Raw genomic sequence first — 10,853 nt, 5'->3', positions numbered from 1 at the left:
TGTGCAAATGCCTCTTTTTGATCTTTTACACCTTTTAAAAGTAAACACAGTTATTGTTTACCTCACTCAGTTGCACTCAGTTTATGTCCTGATCCTGTATTTATACTGAACCGTAAAACAGCTGCAGATGCCAGAGGCTCACAGGTTGGTTATAGAGGTCATGACAGAGGCCGGGGGATGTAATGACCATCTGGCCATATTTGGTGGATGCTTCACATGATGGCAAAGGTGCCCTCAAAACCTCAATGCTATGTGTTCACACATGGCAGTGGCAATGTGAGTAAATCAGAGAAATACACTAATTCATACCCTCCTCATCATCATAAATAGTTAGAACTTAACGTTAACATCTAACAAATCGCCCAGTAACCCATTTAGGGTAAAGGTTAGGTTGGAATGTTCCTCTTAAATGGAACTGGTGTACCTAAATAGAAACATGTGGTGTGAATGAGACACGGCGGGTCCAGGGATCATAGGTTTGAGCCATTTTATTCAATATTTGTCACACCACAACACACACCAGCCCCTGAGTCCCCGTGTTTTTAACCATGCGGGCGTGATTAAGGATGTTGACAAAACATTAAGACAGAAAAACTTTAAGGTCAAAATGCATGAACGAGAGTTGCTAAATCAGCAGCTTCTCAAATTATGCTGATTTAGCATGTGGGTAAAATCCAACTCAAAGTTGATGCTTACGCGTAAAATGCTGATAAAAATTACATGTTTAAACCTTTAAAGGGATATAGAGTAGAACAAAGGAGTACTGCGGAGCAGTGGCATGTGGCTCCGTGCCCATATTTTGAATACTGCAAGTGTTCTTCATCAAATTCACTGACAAGTTGTTGACTTGGGCATTTCCTTGGATTCACATCACACTATTGTTTTAAAATCAGCTTTACAACATTTAGCATTTATTACGAGTCACTGAAACAATCCAACACTAAATATTTAGCAGCGACACAGAGATCAGCTAAATAGATATGCACAGGAAATGGAATATTAGCGGTGAAACAGAATATTTACAGTGAATAATCAAAGAGTTTACAGAAGCAAAATGGAAATATTTGACATTCTTCAATTCTTCCCCAACAGCCCACTCACTAAACCAAACTGAACTGGATAAGAAGACACAAATATGGATGACTGGTTTCATCTCAAAATCTTAATTTGATATGTACATTCAGTATAAACAGCATTGCCATATAATCATTATTAACCAAAAACAGATGCATTTTTGCTCATAAATAACGTTCTGTGTAGTTTGTGTTTCCTTCATTCTTCTAGAAGGTGAGCACTTAATATGAAGATGGTGTCAAAAATAGCATTAAATTAGGACTGTAGATAAAAGCTCTCTTCTCTTTGCATGAAACCCATAATAACAGTTTATAAAGACATTTTCTCAAGTGATAAAATTCATGTCATTGTACATAACATTGCGACGTAACATTGCAGCATGGTGTTCATTTTGTAAATTATGGCCCGATTTAGAGTAGAATAAATAATAAAGTGAAGCATGCATTAGCGTGTGGCTACCTTGTGATTCACAAGTGTCTGTCACTTAAAAAGGTTTAAAGAAACAAAGATGCACATTGTGAACTTCTCACCTCGAATGAAACCAAATGGTGACGTTATGATAACAATGTCCAGTGTTTACATATCCATATATGTATTTATAGTGCTTACACCATCAGTATGTTGTAGTGTCTTGCATGTATAGAACAACAACAAGTTTCACTTCACTAAAAATGCTACATTAATACAGCAATGTGCATAAATAGTACTCGCTATGTGCACAGAAGTACTGCCAGCTGAACCCTGAAATCCCTGAAACCCCCAAATCTACCTTATCATTAGGAAAGAGAAGAACACTTTCTTACATACACTTATCATCATAAGAGAAGCTATATCTTCCAAGGTTACTGAAAAGAAATTGTTTGTAGAGTTGAGCTCTATTAGTTTCCACCAGTGAAAGAATATAATCTCACAATCAAAGTAGTTACTTAAAGGAACACAAAGCCCCGGCTCTGATATTGAAATGCCTTTTTATCACAGCTCTTTCACTTCATCTTGGGACAAACTGAACTTTCCTCTCCGCAGGACGCATTGTGTCCCTGCTGAATTCTCTGAGGTAACCGGGAGTGGCTCCAGAGCAGAGGAAATGTGATTAAATCAACTCCTGTACTCTGGAGGACACACTGTGGGGAGAAAGTCAGTTTTAGATGTGTCTAGACCAAGTGCGCCCCCTGCAGGGATGTTAGATGGGTGTATCTGGCTGAAGAAGAAGAGGCGTGGGATGCTGCTCTTCTTTTCAGCTCTCTGGAGATCTGGAGCCAAGATAGCGGATAGCAGCAGCAACCATACAGACAGTCGCTCCACACACTCCCCTGTGAGACACACGAAGAGAAGCCTGAACGCAAGTGGGAGGCTCAAACAAAAGGTGAACATTTGCATTTAGGTGTGAAAGAAACGCCATGCAGCAGATTGGTACTGCAGTAAACCAGCACGATTACTTAAAGTTAGACTACAAATAGAGTCAAATATTTACATTATAGTTTTGCAACATTTCTTTTTGACAAAGAAGGCCAGATTTCAAAAATGCATGTAGTGTGGATAAAAGCAGGCAGTATCTTTGTCAGTGCATGAGTACTAAGTGTTCTTGTGTTTCAGTGAGAATCCTTTCTCTGAGGACATCGGCTTTCTTGCAGCCAAGTCTTTGCTCATAGCAACAGAGAAAGGACTTGTCAGTAATGTCAGGATGAAAATGCTGGTGGGTGAGATTTGATAAATCAATAAAGTCTGAGAAACAGCAAAACAGCCGATGTTCATTCCATGCACAGCTACGGCATGTGATTTTTCCCTTCATGATACTGAGTCAGCAGAGCAACTTTGAGGCCAGTTTCTGTCGGTTTTCTTTCCCTACTATCACTCCTCACTCTAGAACAGCAGGTCTAGCCTTGTGTAAGTTAAACTTCTAACTTCATTTTGGCTTGATTATGATGTAATATGACCTTTACCAACAGACAGACTGCATTAGGCCTAATTGGAAGTTTTGTGTGGGTCTGGGAAGTTTTGACAAATGAAGTCCTGTTCTTCTGTTTTCATTAACAGATACATTAGTCTGTGCACTGCACCTCTGTGGTTTATGGATACAGCTAAACAAGTTTTTGCTTTGTAGATCATCAAGTGATCTATTAGTTGCATGTGCTCATAGATTAGGGCCAGAATTCTTGAAGTCCAATGCAAACCTTTTGTACAGAACTGACAAAAGGAGGAAAGTACACTGTACTCCTACAGAAAAACTCCAAAAGAGCATTTGTCTTCCCTTCAACTCTTTGTTTCTAGCCAGCAAAGCAGACTAAACCTTTTTAACACTAAGACACTGGTTAGAAGACTTGCCAGCTCATGCTCATGCCAGCCATAAACTGTTACCGACATCTGATAAACACAAATTACAAACACTTTCAGGGTACACATCAGACAGATTTTTCGCTATAAACTACGTCAGTGTCATGCTAATGATAAAAGACAAGTGAAAGAAAAACTGGAGAATTCAACAGCTCGGCCACGTTTGATGTGTTTCCGCAGTTGAAAGACTTTTGCGGGTATTTTGACAAGTCCCTGGCAATACATCAGATAAAAATTAAGATATTTCACTTTCAAGCCCAAAAAATAATGAGAACAAGTTGTACCAAATTCCATGCGAGTCCATTTATTAGACAGTTCATCTAAAATGCGAATCTCATAGTAGCACTACAAGAAATCCTGCTGGCCTTGGCAATCACCAGTGTCTACTCCAGTGATTCTCTGGGAACCATGAATGTCTATGAACAGTGAAACTGGGGGTAACTGAAGAAACATAGCGGGATAAATATATTTAATTTTTTAAGAAAGATGGCTCTGAACGTCAGCGTATGTAAGGAAGTTTTATTTTCATGGTATGTACCGTTAAGGCCTTATCTCTTTTCTCTTATGAGAGAATAGTTGCCTTGTTTCACAAACAGCCTACATGCTGGGACTTGTTTTCATAAGAATTTTTGGCACCCTCCTAGCTCATGCTCTGCGGTATTGACAGCCACTGACAGCCCACTCCACCTCCATTAAAGCCAACATTACCAACCACCTCCTTCTCTCCGATGGCAGCGCTCCAGCATCTGCCTTGCTGGCCTTCAACCACTCCCACCATATCTCTCCTTTTCTTCACTGTCCCAGAAAGGACAGGCTGGCCTTATCCCACATCAAACTGAACATTTGTTGTTTGCATGGGAAACAGCTGTTTCATATTAGCTGAGCACTGATCAGTGACGGCGACCTGATGTCTATCAGGAGTCTGTGTTCACACATCCAGGTGGATGAGTGCACAGTGTGGACAAACACAGCAGTGAGGCAGTAGGTGGGTGCCGGAGCAATTCAGTACTTAGTTGTTTATTCATTTGTTTATTCATGGCAGTTATGCACGCTTATTTATTTAATAATTAACAAATATCTAATGTTACCGCACAGACTAACAATGATGTTTGCGTTGCTCAAGTAATAACTGGTGTCATTACGATAGCACGTAGTGACGTTGGATCTATTTCTCCTGTGTGCTGTTATTGTGATTCATCACTTATATACCTCAATCTCCTCAGCTACAGTCAGAATTATGCAAAGGCCCAGCAGCTCTGTGTAATTGAGCTGGGGACACAATGCGCTGCATTGGGAAGCAATCAGTCACATTCTGTTTATCATGACATCAACTACAGCTGCAGGGATAGATTCTTTCATTTGAATGAAAGACTTTATAATCGCTAACAGTTAGAGTAAAGTTTAACTTGTCTTCCAGACTGAACATGGAAGAGCCCTGTGGTAAACGGCTCTATCATTTATTCACTGAGGAAACTGTGACAAAAGCTTTAATCACATCAGTGTCCAACACTGAATTTAAACAGAATATGCCTACATCCTGTTAAATACGGCCAACAGAAGAAGTGAGGGAAACACTGAAACCCGCTTATACAACAATACAGACCCACATATGTTTTGCAGAACAGCTAAGTTTTATTAATACATCTGTGAAGGTTCTCAGTCATCCAGGTCATCGTAGTCAAAGGAGATTGCAAAGAAAAGCGTCTGGACTTCTTTAAGTTGCTTGAAGACGTTTCACCTCTCATCTGAGAAGCTTCTTCAGTTCTAAGGTTAAATGGTGGAGAGTCCCAGATATAAACCTAGTGGGAGTTTCCCCCCACAGAGGGACAAAAGGACCCCCTGATGATCCTCTAATCGCCTGAGCCAAGGTGTGAAACTGGGTGTGGGTCCCAATCAGCCAGAGTTTCGGGTGTGTTCATTGTGAAACCTGGCCCCACCTTATCATGCGAATTCCTGAGGTCAGATGGCCCAGGATGTGAGTGGGTGTTAAGGCGTCTGGGAAGGGATCTCAAAACTGGATTATAGATGGCAGAGAGTTGGTATCGTAAACCCCCGCCTCTGTTCAAAGATGGTCGCTCACAGTGGACATAGATGGCTTCTTTCACTCCTCTTTCAAACCATCTGTCCTCTCTGTGTGAAGTGAAAAGCAGCTCCCCAGGTTCAGATAGTAGTTTCGAATATTATCACCAGTGAAGCACATGGGAAAATATATTTTGGAAGACATGGAGTCAGTCTTTTTAGGGGAATTTAAAAAACTTGTAGTGTCCAGGACAACGAGACATGTAGCCTTTCTATGTGATTGTTAGCCTTATTAGCATTAGCAAAATGTTACTTTTCATTAACTAACCATTTGTGTTTACTAAGCAGCAACCTCTGGAGCTCTGGACTCACTAAAATGTGAGTATCGAGTATTTTATCTGTATCTTAGCAGTAAATAGTTACTGTCTCTTTGAAACCAAAGCTTGCTAGCACTGAGTTATAACTTTAGCTTAGTACTTCATCTTGTCAGTCAAAGACAGTCATTTCTACCTCAAAAAAAAGAAAGAAAAAACATTTGCCACCACTCCATTGTCCATTAAAAATTGATTTGGATAGGATTTAAGCCCAAACACTGGAAGAAATAAGAACTTGAATCAAATAATTACAAAACTGCTACAAAGACCCACCTTGGAACTTTACAGTCTAAGGCACAATTTCTCCAGCGCCTTAGGCTATAAAGTTCCAAATTTGAGACTGACTGGAAGACATGAACTAAAATATCTATTTGTGCATATTTCTTTAGGTTGTATTATGTAAGTGTTATGTGAGTGTTACTGGAGGTTTACTTATTTCAAATATACATATACTGAGATTTTTTTTGTCATTAATGTTTAATTTTATTATTAATTCTATTATTAATGTTTTGGTGAGGCTCAGAGAAGCTAGCTGCCCCTACCAACATAGCAAAATTGGTATGGGCCGGATCTGGCCCACACAATGTGCTTACACATGGCCCACATACCGCAAAGAATGACGGCCCTTTGGCGGCCCAGACCTGGTTTGCCAGAGGTGGCCCACACATGGGCCAGCACAAGGCCAGTTGCAGACACACTGGTGGTCCTGTGCTGGCCCATGTGTGGATTACCTCTGGCAAACCTGATCTGGGCCACCAAAGGGCCATCATTCATTGCAGTATGTGGGCCATGTGTAAGTTGTGTGCAGCCACGGGCCAGTTGCAGACATACTGCTAGCCCTGTGCTGGCCCAGAACAATTTCAGTTCTGGCCCCAGATGTCAGCCTAATGTTTACCTTAATCAAGCCATCTAATAACAACATGTGCCGGAACATAATAATGCAAAAGTAACACAATGAAACTCTATTCAGACAGAGTAGAGTGGACTGACTCTTACGCAGAGCTTTTCTACTCTCCTGGATTACTTTCTAACTAGATTCATACACATTCACACTCTTGACATGCAGACTGGAGGAGCCAGGGATCGAACCATTAACCTTCCAATCAGTAGGCAACCTGCTCTACCGCCTGAGCTACAGCCACCAACTAGCAAAGATGAGTAAACCGTCACTAGGTTTTTGATAAAGTGTACACTCACAAACCTGTCCAACCTGCATTTGAAACGTTGGCTACCGTAGCAGTACAGTATTGCAACATGGCATTTGGGTCTTCTAACTAAAATAGGAAAATAGGAACATAAATAGTGCCATCATTGCCAGACCTGCCCCACATCTGGTTGACATAACATCCTGCCATAACACTGATCAGTCAGAAGTGCCAGCTTGATGCCAGATCTGGGTCAGACCTGCTTGCTATGTGGGTAGTGCGATTAGAGATGCTTAGACCTCACAGGTTTTATTTTAAAATCTCATGTGAATCTCATGTGATTTGAGTGTGGTATATCTTAGAATTTCATCAGGAAACAATTTTATGGGTTTGTTTTTGTTTTTTTCTAAAAAAAAAAAAAAAGGCAACAGTTATGCTGTTTTCTAGTACCTTTATGCCATATCGCTGCCTGACAGACGCCCTCATGGCAAGAGAGGCTGGTGGTACACAGCCTATACAGTCCAGCAGAGGTAGGCAGGGGCAAGCTCCCACTGCACTGGTCACTTTACAGGTAAAGACTGGGAGGCAGCACAGGGCAAAACAGCCTGCATAGATTACATAAATACACTATATTAAATCACTGACAGGTAATAAGAGTTCAATCCAACTATCAGTCAATCACTGGGGATCAGCAAAGACAATGTAATAATTTAATATACTTACAGTCGCCCATGTCTTTGTAGCACTCACACAGACCAGTGCTCCATTGCCCTTCCTCTTGAACCGTGCTCTGTGGCTGAACCTGTACCACCTGTCGCAACATTATTGAACTATTCAAAAGAAAAGTGGATTAACATTAGAAGATAAAAGATAAGAAGAGAACTATATTATAATTGCAAATAAATTCCTTGACGATGCTCATTACATGATGAAGTTTAGTCCATCTATCCATTTTCTGTTGCTTATTCAAGTTTGGGTCAGAGCAGAGATACCCTGATATTTCCTCTCCCAAGATCATCTGTGGGGACACTGAAGAAGCATTCCCATGCCAACCAAGAGATTTAATCTTGCTAGCGTGGTGGAGAGATACTATCCTGAATCTGCCCTCTATCCTTCTCCCGGTAGCACATGGTAGGAAACACCTCACCTAGGAGGCATCAAGGAGTCACCCTGATCAGATGCACTAATTACCTCAATTGGCTCCTTTCAGTGTGGAGGAGTACTGGCTCTACTCTAAGCCCCTCCCATATGACCAAGCTACAAAGGGTGGTTGGACTACATTGCTCCTTCTGAACATGAGGTTCAATTCATCTCCCTTTGTCCCGGACCACTGCAGAAGGTGTGTAAGTGGGATTGAAGACATCATTCTTTCTACCACCAAATTATACTCTCTAATTTGAGGTTAGCTGTCCTTGCCCACTCTATGCAGTGTGAGGAGGAAGTCACTACCCCTTCCTCTTTCATCTGATGATTAGCTAGAAATACCTTGAAGTTGACCAAGTCTTTGCTTTAGCTACTGCCAGGGTTATATTGTCAACTGCCTCCAGAGTCCCACGCTTCACAGGACTCCTTCTTCATCTTAGCTGCTACCTTCACCTCTGTGGTCTATCTGGTTTGGGGTTTTACTGCCACTCAGACATCAACTATCTTGGAGCCACAGCTCCATAAATCAGCTTTGGCAACAGAGGTGCACGATATGAGGGACTCATTGTGGACCCTTGGAATGCTCTCAAAGCTTTACCAAAGCTGGGATTTGAAGATCCTGTGGAGCAGGTTTTTCCCAGACACTCCTTAAGAGCCTTTACTGTACATAGAGTAAACCAGGTTTCTCCAGCATCTCCCACTGCCGCCTGATCCAACTCAACACCAGGTGGCAATCAGCTGATGCCTCTGTTTCTCTCTTTACCAAAATGTCTAATACATACATGGTCACAGGTTTAATGATAAGATTACAAAATCAATCCTCAAACTGTGTCTTAGGGCATCCTGGTGCCAAGTGCACATATGGACAGTCTTATGCTCAAATACAGTGTTTGTAATTGACACACTGTGGTTAGCACAGAAGTGGAACAAGAAAACACCATGTGAATTCAGATCACTCAGGTCTTCCCTCCTAATCACACTGTCATTGTCCATGTGAGCACTGAAGCAGTACAGCCGAACAATAGTGTCCCCATCATGCGTACCTTCAAACATATTGCCCAGGGACTCCAAGAAGGTTGAGTACAAACATGATATGGCACATGAGCACAAATGACAGTCAGGACCTGTTCCAGGATCCAGGTCCAAGGCACACAGAAGCAATTCTCTAATCCAGTGGGGGTGAAAAACCCAATCTGCAGGTACCAAACTGGACAAATACAAGTCTACCTACTCCTGCTCACCACCTCTTCTACCAGAAGTCATATTTCATACTCCTAAAGCCAGATCTAACCAGAAACCAGGCTCAGGGTCACCAGGATTTCCACCCCGACCCCTGCCTGATCCACAAAGTATAAAACTCCCTGAGTCGGGAGGTCACCACAGAAATGAGACATTCCCTCATTCAAAAATGAAATTATATTATCAATAGCTTAGGAATTAGGAAAATAAACACCTGTGAACATTTTTGCAGTTATTGTAGCAATGAGTTATTTTTTACTTTGTTTATTTATGCCCCAGCATAAACCACGCAGATTAACTTCTCTACACAGCAGCAAAAAAAAAACCCCAAACAAACAAAAAAACAGGTACAGATGTACAAACTAGCAAACTTTTTGTTTGTGACCTCAGGAGCAAGCTGTCCCTCACTCATTAAAGTATTAAACACTGCTGTCTTCTAACATAAGCTGTTATTTAGCTTTATCTCTTCAGCCACATTTCAGTCCCCGAGGAGATAAAATATTCCACTAGAACTCTGCTCAGGAGCAGACTGGGTTACAGGCAGCCTTCCGTCTGAGGAATAATTCACATCGCTGTTCCAGAGAGTGTGGAAATGTTCAACCAGACATGATAGAATAGATGACTCACCTTATCCAAACCGTTGTAAGCCAAGTTTTGTGCTCTACTCTTTTTCACTTTTTCTTTCTTTTACTCTTCCCTATTTTACTTACATATCTGAATGCTGCTCATAAGTCACCACCTGACTGTAATGTTTTGGTGTAAATATGGGTGAAACGAGACAAACAGGCCTTTTTGCTGACCTGCAGTGTGCTGAGTCCAGTGAGAGGTTGGTTAAAGTGTAAAAAGTAGTTTAGACACGAAAATTTGTAGGAAGCTGTGTAAAATAAAACGATTGCATAACTCAACACCTCTAATTTAGAAAATTAGTAGTTTGGAATTTCACCATCCGAACAGGGTTTCCAGTGATTCTTCTTGGTAAACCATTTCACCACAAACAATGTCTCCACTATGATATCTGATTTCTCATTTCTTGTTGAAGTGTGCAAAACATTTAACAGGAAAGGCCCATTCACTAACGCTTACCCTTATCACACAGAACCTGTTCTTCTCTTGCATCAGGGCTAAAGCTGAGACGAATGATCATAAAAGAGATTAAAAGAGGTGACATTCCTCGTAGGCAGTAAACAGGTGGGTATGAAAAATATAAGAAAATGGAGATTATTGACAGCACAACTGACAAGAAATAGCTAGAAAAGAAGAGAGGGGGATGGTGAGAAGGACGTTAATATTTTCATAGAAGATAGAAAGCACTAAAAATAACTCAGTCTCATATTGTGTTTTATACTGTGGTGATCTGTTGTAATACTGTACTTAATATTTCACAGGCCCACAGAGTAATGTTCTCATTTCACAACCAAAACGCAATAGTTGTGAAATAAAGCAAAGCTAGACTTTGTCATTTTGGGAAACACCTATTTTCTTAGTTTAAACTTAGAAAGCAAAATTCCAGTAAAATCCCCAATTTCAT

General features: G+C 41.0%; 1 protein-coding gene across 1 annotated transcript; it reads right to left on the bottom strand.

The window, feature by feature from the left end:
• Positions 1-522: 522 nt before the first annotated feature.
• LOC147336099 (placenta-specific gene 8 protein-like) lies at positions 523-8,032 on the bottom strand. The gene is made up of 4 exons (XM_086287611.1): positions 7,869-8,032; positions 7,667-7,773; positions 7,394-7,548; positions 523-2,384 (listed from the first exon to the last, which is right to left on the bottom strand). The coding sequence occupies exons 2-4, from the start codon at positions 7,764-7,766 to the stop codon at positions 2,226-2,228; spliced, it is 414 nt and encodes a 137-aa protein (XP_086143737.1). The 5' UTR covers positions 7,767-7,773; positions 7,869-8,032; the 3' UTR covers positions 523-2,225.
• Positions 8,033-10,853: the final 2,821 nt, after the last annotated feature.

Source organism: Aulonocara sp. 'chitande type north' Nkhata Bay, linkage group LG3 (genome assembly GCF_057382095.1).
Source record: "Aulonocara sp. 'chitande type north' Nkhata Bay isolate Kocher_YH1m ecotype deep benthic linkage group LG3, A_spYH_male_GT1.1, whole genome shotgun sequence".
In the NCBI taxonomy this organism is placed as follows: domain Eukaryota; kingdom Metazoa; phylum Chordata; class Actinopteri; order Cichliformes; family Cichlidae; genus Aulonocara; species Aulonocara sp. 'chitande type north' Nkhata Bay.
The sequence above is the reverse complement of the archived record's forward strand: the minus strand, read 5'-3'. Positions and strand labels throughout refer to the sequence as shown.

Excerpts from the sequence above, each read along its gene's own strand:
- LOC147336099 (XM_086287611.1), bottom strand. The coding sequence starts at position 7,766 with ATGTTGCGACAGGTGGTACAGGTTCAGCCACAGAGCACGGTTCAAGAG. Across the intron at positions 7,549-7,666 it reads CTACAAAGACATGGGCGACT|GCTGTTTTGCCCTGTGCTGC; the intron begins GTAAGTATATTA and ends TAATCTATGCAG. Across the intron at positions 2,385-7,393 it reads GGCAGCGATATGGCATAAAG|GGGAGTGTGTGGAGCGACTG; the intron begins GTACTAGAAAAC and ends TGTGTCTCACAG.